The sequence below is a fragment of the Uranotaenia lowii genome, chromosome 2, assembly GCF_029784155.1.
Source record: "Uranotaenia lowii strain MFRU-FL chromosome 2, ASM2978415v1, whole genome shotgun sequence".
Lineage (NCBI taxonomy): Eukaryota > Metazoa > Arthropoda > Insecta > Diptera > Culicidae > Uranotaenia > Uranotaenia lowii.
The window spans coordinates 192,210,135-192,225,228 of record NC_073692.1 but is presented as its reverse complement, the minus strand read 5'-3'; the positions used below and the strand labels follow the sequence as shown (position 1 = coordinate 192,225,228).

General features: G+C 33.1%; 1 protein-coding gene across 3 annotated transcripts in view; it reads right to left on the bottom strand.

Annotated features, from left to right (window-relative positions):
- The window catches only part of LOC129744232 (ethanolaminephosphotransferase 1), a 32,710-nt gene that overhangs the window by 11,544 nt on the left and 6,072 nt on the right, over nucleotides 1-15,094 (bottom strand). For all 3 annotated transcript variants that reach the window (XM_055736651.1, XM_055736652.1, XM_055736653.1), the window contains exons 2-5: nucleotides 11,253-11,505; nucleotides 10,934-11,190; nucleotides 10,708-10,862; nucleotides 28-208 (exon numbers count right to left, since the gene is read on the bottom strand). In XM_055736651.1, the coding sequence (XP_055592626.1) occupies nucleotides 28-208; nucleotides 10,708-10,862; nucleotides 10,934-11,190; nucleotides 11,253-11,505 (846 nt within the window). The remainder of the gene's footprint in view (nucleotides 1-27; nucleotides 209-10,707; nucleotides 10,863-10,933; nucleotides 11,191-11,252; nucleotides 11,506-15,094) is intronic.

The window sequence follows — 15,094 nt, the reverse complement described above, 5'->3', positions numbered from 1 at the left end:
GGAAGTTTAACTATAACCAAATCCTACATTTATGTTGGAAAATATCGTTCCACTGAGAATAATAAACATCCTGGGTTCCAAACTAACAATACTGTTCCGCGAGAATAATGCCCACACCGTACTGATTACGAAAAGAGCCAGCAGTGGGATTAGGGGCCGGATCGCCTCACCGAACGGGCGCAATTTACCGGTTCTATCACGGTAGGATCTGAAAATAAACAAACGAATTTAGTAGAACTTATTTTACCAAGTACGGATTTGAATAGCTGGGAACATACTGATTCATAATTTAAAAACATATGTCTAAAAGTATCCAAGTAATGAAAAAATGTGTAATCTGTACAAACAACATTAAAAAAGTGTTTTTTAAACGAAACTCTGTTTATGGCTTGACAGATTTATCGTAATTCAATTCATTTCATTCATTCTGTAAAAATCTACAACATAATTTAAGGTTTTCCTCATCAGAAAACCTTTCAGTGGCGTTTGTATCTGGTTTCAGTTAGTCAAACATTCAGTTGCTTCGGCTCGACGACGATAGAAGGTCTCTAATCCAAAGATTTTCTATTTAGTTTCCGGTCCAACTACCTCCGTGATCGACCTTGCCATAGATTACCAACTAGATAACTTTTCAAATCGTTCCCGACTCGGCAACCTTCCAATGAAACCGATCCGACGACCTTCAAGGCTTTGGCCTGACAACCACTAGATTGAAGACCTTCTATGGCCACGATCCAAGGACCGTCTAGGCTAGGCGATAGAAATGCTGCCGAAATTGGGTTATGGTTTTGCATGAGTGCAAGTGCGATGCAGTTTAAATTTCACCCAATTTTTGACAGATATTACGGGTTTTTCTTAAGGAGAAAAGTAATAACTTTTCGATCACATCGCCCATGGTACGGAACTTGCGAAATTCCAGCTTGAAGACCTTCTGTCGGTGATTCTACTTTTTCTTTTAATTCTGGATCCATAAGCTATTGTAGCCCTTTCGGCTAGTGGAAAAGAGACCTCGTGTCTGCAGTTAAAATTTCACCCAACTTTTGACAGGTCTTAAGGGTTTTTCCAAAGATCTCTAAGCACCGAGATAGTCGGGTTGTAGTTTTCTCGAACAAATCGTTGGCGACGCCAACACAATCTTTATGGTGCTGCCGCTCTGCGAGATGGGATCTAAGCTTTGCAGATTTCTTTTCAAGCATTGCAGCTTCGCATTTAAGCTTTGAGTAAAAGCACATCATCACACCTAAACAGGGATTTTCAAACGTCACTTCGCTTACACCATGATTGTGTTTATATTGTTTACGTTAATATAAATTGCACTGGTGCACGAGTGTTCGTGAAAAGTGTTTAAACTAGAGGTTGAACCCCAACCCGTTAACCCTTATTGTGTTTTCGTTTGTTAGCAGTGGCAACCTAGATATCCACGAATTTTGCCCTAACTGCTGTCTTTGTGTTCGTTTATTAATTCAGAACGCCTCCAGTTTTGCCCGAGGTTTGAACCTAAAGCAGGCGGTTGCAACCCGTAGAAGTTGTCAGTGTTGCATAAGGGTGAGTATAGCAACCGTATATTTATTTGCATCGTCCCGGGTGACGATTTGTTTTGTTTATTCAGAAAAGTTTTGCCCTGCACCAGTGGACAAAACGAAAACGGCATTAGTTGACGCCTGTGCTCAAAACTGTTGACATGCTTAGATGAATGTGGAATAATTTTCCATTCAATGGCTACATTTCACGTTACCACCATTGCTACCGATCAGTCTAAATAGCAATCTGTAACTGACTGTCGAAAAAAGTCACTTCAATTTCGTACCCGTGAATATGAAATTTTTAAAAACTCAGTCATCTAAACTCGGAGATCATGATAGAGTTTGAATACATTTTTTTTGCGGTTTTTGATGCCTGGGCGTTATTTGACGCCTACAAACAATGCATGACGGGGTTCTCATTATTTTTCTTCCAGGTCATAGATTTTGCGATGCCAGGCAAATGTTTGACGTTTTGTATTTAGGAAAAAAAACGTAAACAAAAAGGTGTAAATTTTAGATAAATTTAAAACTCATTTTACTACGGCTTTTTACTTCAGAGATCTCTTAAAAAGTAAGTAGAATCATCTTTTCTAGTCTTCTTCTAGTGTTTTAAATATTTTTTGAAAAAATATTGCTAGATACGAAGCGATAAATTGAATTTCAAAAACTGGTGTTTTTCTTGCGATTGAAAACACACGTAAGTGTTTTAAAAGTTTTTTTTTAATGAAAAAGTGATATTCTCACAAAAACTTTTATTAAAAAAAATATTGGAGGTATTTATAAGCTTAATTTACGAAAGTTCTGTTTTGGAAAGCATTCTAACGAGAAAAAACCCTGGTTGAAAAAACAGGGATTTTATCCTGTTTTCTGTTAACCAAAGTAACAAATTTGATGGTTTTTCTGGAATCAACGGAGTGTTTGAATTGTTTATTGTACTGGAAAAAGATTTAAAACTTATTAGATTTTAATAGATTTATTTAAAGGTTGTATTTCATTTATGAAAAATGCACTTCTGAAATGTCTGCTCTTATGTGAGATATATGAATCAAATGTATTTCCGTCGGCGTGTCTTGCAAGGACCTTCTCATGACAAAATTTTGCTCAATAATTATTAAAAAATAACATAAGGGGCTAATTTCCTTTTAATTATATGTCTGTTCCCAAAAGCTTCCCAAATTCTCTAAACTCTTCTATGGAGGACTTTGTGGCGTTACTGTTTGATTAATATCTCCCATCAAGTAAAAATCGTTTTAAGAGGCATTTTATAATTCGGACAACACCTAGCAATACAGAAAATGGTAGTCACGTTAAGTTGATTTCGCAAATGTCCAGACTCTATTGCTAGAAATTCGGAAGAAAAGTTCTTCAACTGTCAGGTAGAATAGAAACTACATCCTAGGGTGAGTGCTCCTACTTTGGACCTAGAGCCTACTTTAGTCCTAAAACGCCTAAAATCGAAAATAACTCATTTTGTTTGCATAGATTCAAGAAAATCCCATGCAAATAATAATCTCTTATTCTTCCTTTATCCTATTATACCGCTAAACGCCATATAAAGTAATTCTAATGAAGTTTTCAACGTTTTAAAAAAAATTTTTTCTCTTTAGTGGTGAAACAGACAACTCAATTAGTGGGAATCATTTCGAGAAATCAGAGAGAATTAGAATAAATCACATTATTTAAAAGGAAAAGCCTAATTTTAAGGGGGGGGTAGGGTCTAACGGGTAAAAAAAAAACACCATTTTCACGATTTTTTTCTAGAGCTATCGTTCAAACAAATGTATTCAAATTTTTTGCACTATACAAAGCATTGTTAAAAGAACATTTAGTAATTTTTTCGTAGAAAAATATTGAAAAATGAGCCGGTGACGGAGCACTTTCGAGGATGCCTTTTAGAAAACAGGATTTGCGGTGGACACTGTATCTCAGCACAGAATCATCTGAAGTCAAAAAATCAGAGCAAAATATTTTAAATAGATGTTTTTCTGGACCCCAACGTTTTTATTTAACTTTAAAAAATTTTTATGAATTTTTTGTGGCTGTTTTAAGTAAAAACTACGATTTTTCACGAAAAAATCCGACATTTTTTATCTGTAAAATCTCCCCAAAGTAAAAAAATAAAAAAAGAAAAACGTTGGGGTCTGGTATTTTATATGTAGAAAACATGTTCCAAATTTGAAAAGAATCGGTGAAGTAGTTTTCAAATGACGATGTCCACAAACTTTAAAAATGTGCTTTCAAGAAAAACGCGTTTGAAGTTTCTGCTCTTGCTTTCTTGCAGTATTAGATAGGAAAAGATAAAGGCCTATAATTTCTACAGTTTTGCTTCAATTGACTTGAAAGTTTGATACAACATTCTTGAAATGTTTTACAATAAGAAAATAAAAAAATAAAAAAAAATCGATTTTTTGAAAGTGTTAGACCCTAACCCCCACCCCCCCCCCCCCCCTTAAGTTAAGGGTTGCATTACTAAATACAGCATCGATCAATGCTTTAGTAAAATGCTACAATAATGCTTAAAAGCATTAAAGCAAACTTGTGTAGTGCCAATTCAATGCTTTCAGAGAATGCCATTAGTTATTCTGATTTAGAACTACATATGAAGCATTTCAGAAAGATTATGGTGCAAAGCTGATAAAATGCTAGTTGCATTTTGAAAGAGTGGTATAATTCTGTTGTAATACATCGTAACTCATCTTTAAATGCTATAAAAATGTCCATCTTTAGCAGAAATTGGGGGTTCAAGTTACATCGATAAGCCGTTATATCTTTTCCGAAAATTCATGATATATACCCCTTTTTTCCATATCCCACGTTTCTTTTATACGTCCAATTACCTTCGAAAATTCCAAAACTTAAGTGCTTATGGCATGGCCGGGGGGGGATTTGGGGTTTAACCCCCCCCCCCCTCCCATGAGGATCCAAAAAAAGCAAGCGAGGTATTCTACTTTGCATTCAAAATTTTAAATTCCGTATCAAATTATGATAATAGAAACAGGTTAATCAAGAGTAACAATCTAGACTAAAACCTAATGCCAAAACCTCAAAAAATTATCCCAAGTTTCAAATTCTGCTACTTTCTGGACTTCGCTTATAACAACTGATCTGATCTGGAATTAAGATTCGGGAATCGTATTATTTTAGAAAAAAAATTTAGATGCAAGCAAATTAAACAATCAACAAAAATTGTTGAGGAATTCAAGAGATCACGAACTTAAGATTGCTTGTCAATTTCATTTCCAAATTTCAAATTTTTGATCAAAATAAGTTTGTATAGTATAGTTCAGTATAGTTCAGCTAGAAATCACAAATAAAAAGTATAATTTGAGTTAATTTTCTAAGTCTTGTTTTACGGAAATGTTCAAGAAACATGTACCTGATCTTCACGTTAAAAAATCTGCACAAAATTCTATATTTTCTCGGTGTATTGTTTAACATTATGAACACATTAAGGATCGCAAAAAATCTAAGGCATCAAACACAAAAGTTTGGGATTTTATATTTCAGAAACCAATAGACAAAATTATGCTTATTTACTTAATATATTTGAGTAACGGGAAGTGTTATGTTAAATTTTTTAGAATGAGGTTTCATTATAAGATACATAACATTTTAATACTAGCAGCAAGCGAAAAAAACGAGTCAATATTAGGGTTTGATTTATTTTCATCAAAGGTTAAAATCTTTGAGTTTGCAAAAGAGCTTAGAGATAAGGCTTGTTTGATTTGAGTATAGAAAAAGTTTTTTTTAAAGAAATTGAAGGCTCTCCTTAAAAAAAACTTATTTTATGCTCAAATCATCTATGTTTGATCTACCAGACTCTTAAACAAATTCAAAGATTTCAACCATAGATGAAAGCGAATTAACGTCACTTTTGAGGTTTAAGACCAATTTTCTGAAGTTATAATTTAGTACAAAAACTTTCGAAGTAAAAGTACTTAAAAATGAATAATCATATACAGTACCGTTCTTAATTGTATAGAAATTGGAAGCACGCGCACTGTCACTTCAACTTTGAACTTCCATATCTTTTTACTCTGATGATATTTTTCGATCAAATTTTCTGCGTCAGATAGATCAACTATCACACTATTATATCACAAAATTTGAGCTTTCTGGAGTTTGTGCGGCCTGAGAAACAGTAATTCTACGAAAATAGGACTTTTTGGACTTTTCTCATTCAAACTGCAATATCTCTGAAACTACGCTACATTTTTATTGAAATTTTGCACAGTGATTGTTGAAATATAAAGCTAGCATGTCTGAAGTTTTCGAAAAGTTCTATCGATGAGATCAAAAGTTACGCGAGGTGCAATATTTCAGGCATGAACCTAAAAATGCGATTTCTATAGAATTTTGGACGATTCATGAAAACAATATCGTTTCCTCCACCAATCAGACAAAAAATGTCTGGCAAAAGCAATGAAGAAAAGAAAAAAGTGGAATAAATGATCCATTTGTGTTTTGAAATCAGAATCTCGCGATATTGTATTGATTTTTTGGTTGAAATAGATTTACCAGTTGTTAAAAAGAGAATATGATTTTCCTATTGAAACATTCGTCCAATATTCTATAGAAATCGCATTTCTAGATCCATGCCTAAAATATTGCCCCTCGCGTAACTTTTGATCTCATCGATAGAACCTTTCAAAAACTTCAGACATGCTAGCTTTATATTTCAACAATCACTCTGCAAAATTTCTTTAAAAAATGTAGCGTAGTTTCAGAGATATTTCAGTTTGAATGAGAAAAGTCCAAAAAGTCCGATTTTCGTAGAATTACTGTTTCTCAGGCCACACAAACTCCAGAAAGCTCAAATTTTGTGATATAATAGTGTGATAGTTGATCTATCTATCGCAAAAAAAATGATCAAAAAATATCCTCAGAGTAAAAAGTTATGGATGTTCAAAGTCGAAGTGACAGTTCGCGTGCTTCCAATTTCTATACAATTATGAACGGTACTGTAGTTACAAACATATCTTTTTTTGTATTCGTGCATTGTTGGACACAAACATCATGAGTAAAAATCAGGAATCTAAGTAAGCTTCGCTCGTTCGAAGATGTATTTGTCAGTCATTTCCCAAAATGTTCTACATCATCATGAAGTTAAAGAAAAAAGATTGGATTACAAGCGGCAAACTGTGAAAGTTCCGATTAAGATCAATCTATTTTTTTTTTGTTTTCAACTTTGCAAATTGAACATTATCACTTCAAACCCGAGTTCTATTGAATCATATGAAGCGTTTGGCAAGGAACTCCACGATTCATTCCTCCATCTTGTTCCTGTGTCTTTTGTATTTTACATCACATGGTTGGCCTGGTCGAAGTAGTATATATGCAATGTATGTTCTATGATCTATGTATCAGATATCTACTATATTGAAACGAAAAATGAGGAACGCAAATTTATCATTTTGCAGGATGCCTTCAACTTTTTTTCCATGTAGGTGTTAGAAGAAGAAGAAGAAGAAAAAGAGAAGATACAAACCAATGAGAACATTGTTGAAGCTTACAAATTTGGTTTGCATTCCCTGAAAAAATTGCATGACATCAAAATAACCGAGATAAAAATGAAATTTTCGAAAGAAAAAATCGTTACGTAACGATGAGCATACCTCCCCCCTCCCCTATGTCACAATTCGTAACGCTCGAGTTTACTCCCTCCCCCTAGGAGCGTTACGTAATAATCGGATGAATGGATGCCCCCTTATTTCATTCTAGTCTTGATAATGCCGAAATGAAGTTTACAAAATGTTAATCATCTATCTAGTTCAAAATTATCAATGTAAGCTGTTTCAAGTACTAGCCATTTCTCGCCATTGTTATGAACAATTTATTTTGATCTGAAGTAACTTGTTTTCTGCAACTGATGGCTCAATTCGTTCAAATTTGAACAACTCGGTGTTGATATTTTTCTGTTTTTTTTTTAACTTTTGAGGCAAGGATTTAATAAGAACGTAAAGTTCTTAATGATTGACAAATGGGGATTTTTTTTTATTATCTGACGGGTTTGCGCCGGGGGTCTTCAGATTTTCCCCAAAATTGAAAATTTGGTTCATTTTTGCGACTTAAAAACACATGTATTTTTTCAGAGTTCTAACATTTTTATTTTTTGAGTTAGCTTCGGTTAGATTTTTTTGTCAATAAAAAATAACCTTTTTTCAAAGCTACATAACTCTGTTATTTTTCAACGGAAATTAAAAAATAGCACATCAAAATGCATTGAAATTTTATCAGCTTTCCAAATAAAATAGTTGAAAAAAGATAAATACAGACCTTCAACATGAAAAGCTGTAAATAAAATTTAAATGGCGTCTAAAAGTACCGTCTGCACCACCGAATATTTTGCAAAAAATACCATTGAATAGCTCAATTTATGATGCAACTTTCATCTGAAGACACCAAAGTGGGCCATCAACTCCTTGAAGAGTTATGAAAGAAATAATGACGATAAATCTCTTTTTTTGCATCGAAAACAAACAAGGGTCGAACAACTGCACTCACATATGGAGATAGCGCGCACTTCTAACTACATGGAAACAAAAGAACTTATCAAAGCAGGTAAAAAACACTACTTTTTGAGCTTTGTAGACTGCCCCTACTCTCATAACAGTCCCATATGAATTTTCGTCATTTTAGGTCAACATAGGGATTCAAAATAAATCACTAAAAAAGAGGTTTTGTTCTACAAATTTCGAAAAAAATATCAATTTGTGGCTGTCCTATATGAAATATACCCGAATAACAGTTCCATATGTGAAATACCACGGATTTGGTTACTTTTCAATGCTTCTATCGACGAAATAGTCTTTGATTTATTGATTTGAATCATTTAAAAAATTTAACTCACTTGATGTCGAATGATGCACACGAGTTTTCGAAGAGAGGTCTGACTTCCATAGGAATGACTTCCTGAGCGAAAAACTATCGGATGCAATCAAAAATCGTAAAAAGATTCAACTTACAATGTGGAATTTACAATATTTTTCCAAAAGTATGTTTCTTTTTCTGAAAATTACATTTAGAAGTTCAAAAATGATAAAATTTAAGTCTTAGAAAGTAGATTTGAAAAATGTTTAAAATATGGTCGAATAAAAGTCCCATAATGAATAAAAATAGTGCTCTCGACCTTACCAATAACCCAATTTCGAAAATTTCAGGTCTTACGATTGATTATAACAACCTAGAAACGATTTTCGTTTATGCTGAAAGTGGTGATCTCAATTTAAGAATGTATTCCAAAACAGGAAAAGCTGATTTTCTCGCTTGCTTGTTTTTGCATATGGGACTGTTATGAAAGTAGGGGCGGTAGAGTGTTGCAGCTTAACTGACTTCATATTATATCCAAAAATCTAAAAACGTATTCGTTTATACCCAGTTTTGCACCAGGTCACAACAAGTTTTGCAAATTTTGCTATTATTTTTAGAAGTTTATGCGCTTAGTTTTGCATCCGTAATTTCGCAGATTTGATTTAAAATGGACACTGAAGATTCGTTTGTGAGCGATCGAGGTAGCAAAACACTGACGACGAATTATGTTCGTTCTAGTATGGTAAACCTCAAAACTGGGCGAATGGAGAAAACGAATACGGTAAAAGTATCATATTCTCAATGTCATATTACCTACAATGGGAATGATGCCTTCTACAGCCTGGGCTGGCCATACTGAGCTCTTCGATTATTTCTACGTTTGTGCCACACTCTTTGATTTTGATCAATGGGAAAGGATTTTGGTGGCCAGTGCTTAGCTCCCGATATAAAAACTATGTCCAGCACGTCTATATTTCATTTTTAATCACATTTTTGTGATCCCAAACACAAGGACTGAACCTTCTGCTCTTGGCATTGATTTTGCTTCACAATGATCTTTGATCGAAAAGTTAATAAGTTATATAGCATATGACCAGGTTGTAAAAGCAACTTTCCCATTATTTGTTATATCACATTAACAATACGATACTAAGAATTTTATTGAAAATTTAAAGTCAGTTATGCTGCAAACACTCTACAAAGCACGAAAAAGTAGTGTTTTTTACCTGCTTTGATAAGTTCTTTTGTTTTCATGTAGTTAGAAGTGCCCGCTACCTCCATATGTGAGTGCAGTTGTTCGACCCTTGTTTGTTTTCGATGCAAAAAAAGAGATTTATCGTCATTATTTCTTTCATAACTCTTCAAGGAGTTGATGGCCCACTTTGGTGTCTTCAGATGAAAGTTGCATCATAAATTGAGCTATTCAATGGTATTTTTTGCAAAATATTCGGTGGTGCAGACGGTACTTTTAGACGCCATTTAAATATTATTTACAGCTTTTCATGTTGAAGGTCTGTATTTATCTTTTTTCAACTATTTTATTTGGAAAGCTGATAAAATTTCAATGCATTTTGATGTGCTATTTTTTAATTTCCGTTGAAAAATAACAGAGTTATGTAGCTTTGAAAAAAGGTTATTTTTTATTGACAAAAAAATCTAACCGAAGCTAACTCAAAAAATAAAAATGTTAGAAATCTGAAAAAATACATGTGTTTTTAATTCGCAAAAATGAACCAAATTTTCAATTTTGGGGAAAATCTGAAGACCCCCGGCGCAAATTGTCAGATAATAAAAAAAAATCCCCAAATGTCAGATGAAAGAAAGAAAGAATGAATTGAGCAGTTTGATAAAAAAAAAATTACAGCTCAAATGTCCAATGTCTTGGTGATAGAGGAAAATCTCTTAAATCCCCTTTAAAACTTTTGAATTACTAGAAAACGCCTTAAAATACAGTTTTCTATTCAATTAGTTTGTAGAAGCACTATTGTTCTCTTTTAAACAGTACATTTTAAGAAATAATTTTAATTTTTGTGGAAAAAATACAAGTGGTACTGTTTTTATTTTGCACCTGTTTTCATATTTTTGGTCCTCAACGCCAATTGCTTTGTTCAAAAAAGTCAACTTATGCTTGTTTTATCCGTTGAATAATTTAAAATAAATTGTAGAAGAAAATTTTGACGATTATCAATCATTCATATTTTAACTAGCAAAACACATAGCGGTACTATTCTCGTTTCGCTCACTGTATTAGAAAACTTTCAAGATTTTTCTAATACCAAAGCCAAGAGATTTGGCTTTAACAGAGTACTCAAGACAGACTAGTGATGGCATATTAAAATAAAATAATATAGAATATAGTAATAGATGCACTTACTTGTATATGTTATAAATAATAATAGGATGACTAGTTATTAATCCTGACACGTAGAGGGTGATTTCGAAAATCAAACAAGGCTTCACGCCGAAGATTTCCATCTGCCAAATCTCCGGTCCCAGAATGCCGGTGATTCCCATCGTTAAAGATACTCCCTGCAACAAGAATATGTAAAACATTTTTGTGAATTTTGTGATAACCTAAGCTGTTTCATCAAGAACCTTACCCACATAACGAAATCGTAGCCCCAAGGCAGGAACATCACCCCGGTAAGGTACTTTTCCGCATGAGAAAGATAAAAGTTCAAATACGCATTGAGCATCACGAAATGCATCCTCAAAGGGGGCAGATCCTGTCTTCCGAACAGGCTGAACACGTACACCGGAATCAGCAGTGTCGAGTACGAATCCAGCCCATGATCAAAGAGTTCACCAAGGGGCCCGCTAGTTCCGGTCCTTCGAGCCTGCTTTCCATCTATACCATCTGTGAACGAGAGAACATTTTTATTAAATCTGATTTCTGAACGCTTTACCGAAAAATCACACCTAAAGTGTAGGCCACAAAAAGGTTAATGGCAGCCAAAACCCAAACCCATCCGGGAATCGGATTAGGGCTCGTCGATGCTGCCGTGAAGCCATAATCGTAGTAGCCTATGAGGAAGAAATTCACCACCGTGAGCAGGAATCCACTGAACGTGAGCAAATTTGGGGCTATCCATCGTGGAAAAAACTGCACCAACCAGTTCCAGAATGGGTGCATCACATGAACGCTGAGTATGCTGGTGTCTATACTGTTGTACTGTTGAAAAAATAAGTTAAATGTTACTTTATTGAGATTAAATGTTCTTCAGTAGAACTTAATGGAAAATTTAATGCGCAAATTTTGAAATTATCTTTGTAAACAGACGCGGTTCAGTCCCTTCGCCCAAGGGAAAACCTTGACTGTCGATTAACTCTTCTCGCGGTGGGTTTCGACATCTTCGACAACCTTCCACCGTAATTGATAAGTGGCAGAAGTGACGCCGGAATCGGGTTGAGTTCCTCGTTTCGATACGTTCTATCAACAATTCCATTCCCAGCTGGAATGGCATCAAGCGTGGAAACCAAAACAAAACTCGAGCCGTTCACAGGGTAGACACAATCAATCGATGTTATGTAGGTATAAGTTAGGCATCATCATCGGTCGGGTGAAAGGTTTCTGTATTGCGATTATTGAACTGGACCCGAGAAGAATATTTACGCACGATGGGGTTCTATTTTTAAAATAACTTGATAGCGTCAGGCGTTGAGGATCGGGATTGGGCAATGATCGTTTAGTAAAGTAAATATGAAGATAAGCTTTTTCTAATTGTTACTGCTTGTTGTTAGGCGGATTTAGAGAAAATGACTGATTATAATACTCATATGTAGAATCGTAATCTACCTTAATATGGTCCAAACCGGTTAGTGGCACAAGTTAAAAAAAAATCGGAACAGCTGAATTTTGATAAATTTCAGACCCCGTTAGTTTTTGGCAACACGCCCGTAAATTTTATGTTGCCAAAATTGAATGTTGCCAAAATCGAACGGTTTTTTTGTCACTTTTTTATTTTTATTTCAAATTAATCAAAATTGATGTAAAACATAAAATTAGCATTTTTTTTAAATTTGGCTTGATTATATTAGTTTAAAGCAGTAAAACATGGAAAAAATCATGTTTTTACTGTTTAAAGCTAATATAATTAGACCAAATTTAAAAACATAAATGCTAACATTACATTTTACATTAATTTTGAATCATTTTAAACGAAAATGGAAAATAAAAAAGTGAAAAAAATCGTCATTTTTTGATGTTGCCAAAATCGAACGGAGTCTGTATATGTATACATAATTTTGACGCCATGTGCTGATTGAAGACGATTACAAAAAAGAACGCGTTTTTAGGTTTCCCTTCATCAACTTTTAGTTTTTTTTAGTATAACAATAACTACAATACTCTCTGGAGCCACCTTTTTGAATTTGCGCAGCACAAGTTTAAGATACCATCTTTTACATACTCATTTCTTTAGGTTATGTTGTTTCTATTTTATTATTCATTAAGACACCACAGTCAGATGAAATTTGAATAAATATACAAATATACAAATTCGCTATACGTTATCGAGAGTGGGATATCTTACAGACAATTCTCAGTCTTCAAGAAGTTAAAATTTGTAGAACAAAAAGCAGTAAGTATACTTCACGAAAATTTTGATATACTGAACTAATCTTCCTTCTAGGTCGAGTCGAAAGAGCCAAAAACTTGACATTTTCAAAATTTTGGAGTTTGAAAGAGCCAAATTAAGGATTTATAGTATTTGTTTTAAAAACAAAAAAATCAAAATATATGAATGATCAATAAACATTAGGTTTACAAAAATAACTTTAAAACCATTAGTTTTTTTTTCTAACTCCAGGATTATTTAGAAGAATTTGGAATTGTTTCTTATTACCATTAAGCACATGGATTTTCTTCAGGATCGACATCTCTTCTAACATGGTTTAATTGTATATCAATTTTGAAACGTTGGCAAATATCGAATCAAGAAAGTTTTAAATCCAAATTAAGTTTAAATTAATACTTTGCATGATGTTGAAGGGAAAGAAAGAACATACTTACAAGAGCAGCATATTTATTTATTATTATTTTTTTTTATTTTAAAGAGATTTTAACTCCACAGGAGGCATTCGTCCCTAATGCAGAATATTTATAATGTCTACGGCATAGAAAAGCTTTTAAAATAACAAAGTAAAGGGAAATAAATTTTCTTAAAATTATCAAGTTTTTCAAAGATTTATCTAATCCTTTCTAAGATCCAGAAGTATGAGTATCCAGAAGTATCCAGAAGTATCCAGACAACTGGTAAAATTTAAAAAATTCATTACATCAAGCGATCGTGTCTTCAGAATTTCATGTACATATCTGGTAAATTCAAAAAAACTCATTTTATGTCACACGTGATACTTCACTATTGTTAGTCCAATAAAATGAAAAAAGATATTCAATACATTGTATATTATTCATCAATACTTGCTAATGCTGCTGCTGCTTGACCAGTATAAATCTATAATAATGTGATTTTATGGCCTTCAAATTCGTGATAAATAATAAAGAAACAGTTTATTTTAGGTTAAAATTTTTAAATGGCAAAATTAGTTCAAGGATACTTTTAAACTTTCAAACAAGTATTAATAAAAATAAATCAATGATGAAAAATTATTAATCGAAAATGAAAAAAAAAATTATGTTCGTTACTGAAACTTCGTTTGAAATGTGCTTTTGGTAAATATTGGCTGCACGCATCACATTTGAATTTTAAATGTGTTCAAAGACTCAAAGTTTTACATATTTTATTTCGATACATACAATTAAATTATTAAAAAAAATGCTTCGGGGTGAAAAGGTGAAATAAGTAATTGTTAAGCATGTGATTCAGTTTTCAAATAGATTTTCAGATTTGAAATTTCCATTCATTCTCAATACTAATTCGAGTTTGAAAAGCTGTCCAACTCTAAATTTGTAATTCTCAATTCTTAGTTTTTGAATTTTGTATTTGAACATCTTGTGTCTATTCATTTTTTTCAACCCGTTGTTTTTTGAGTTGGCTTTTCAGAATTTTTCTGAGGTCGGCAAATATGGAATTTGGATTTCTAAGTTTTAAACTCAAAATCGGGTATTATCCCGATAAATCCTGCCTAAATTTTGGGTTTTTTTCCATAAAAACACAAAAAAAGGTAAAAAATGTACAGACAAAAAGTGATTTTTACCAAGGGACATGAGCAGCGATCAAATTTTATCTCACATTTTCGAAAAATTGCTTGCTAATTTATTTTGCTAAAACAAGTTGAAAATTAGGAATTTCCTCAAAATTGTGAAAAACTCTGGAAAAAATGGTCCTTTTTCATCGATATCCGGGCAACCGGACTGGACCTGACATCTTTCAATTTTTTCTTTGAAAATCTGGGTAAGCCCGGGCAATCTGGAATGCTAATCATCTATAAATATCCAAGTACATAAAAATTATCGTTTTCAATTCAGGTAAATATGATAGGATTGAGGTGCTTTTTTCAATATTTTTATGTTTTTACGCGTCAAAGTTGTAAATATTTTTCAAAATGGTTGATTAATTTTAAAAAGATTTCGGAAACTTCAACTGATTAATTTTCATAAAGAGCGAAAAAGTGATTGCAAGTGCTTAAAATATAAAATTTGACGAGGGTAAAATTTTTTCAAAACAAAAAAGAGGGTATCTAAGATCTTCTTCTTTGTAAACGATAAACATTGATTTTCCTGTTAGCTGTAGCTAAACTTTTGTGTTCGATTGAGTCAAAAATATACAAGCGTTTTGGAATTTTTTTTCTTATTTGAT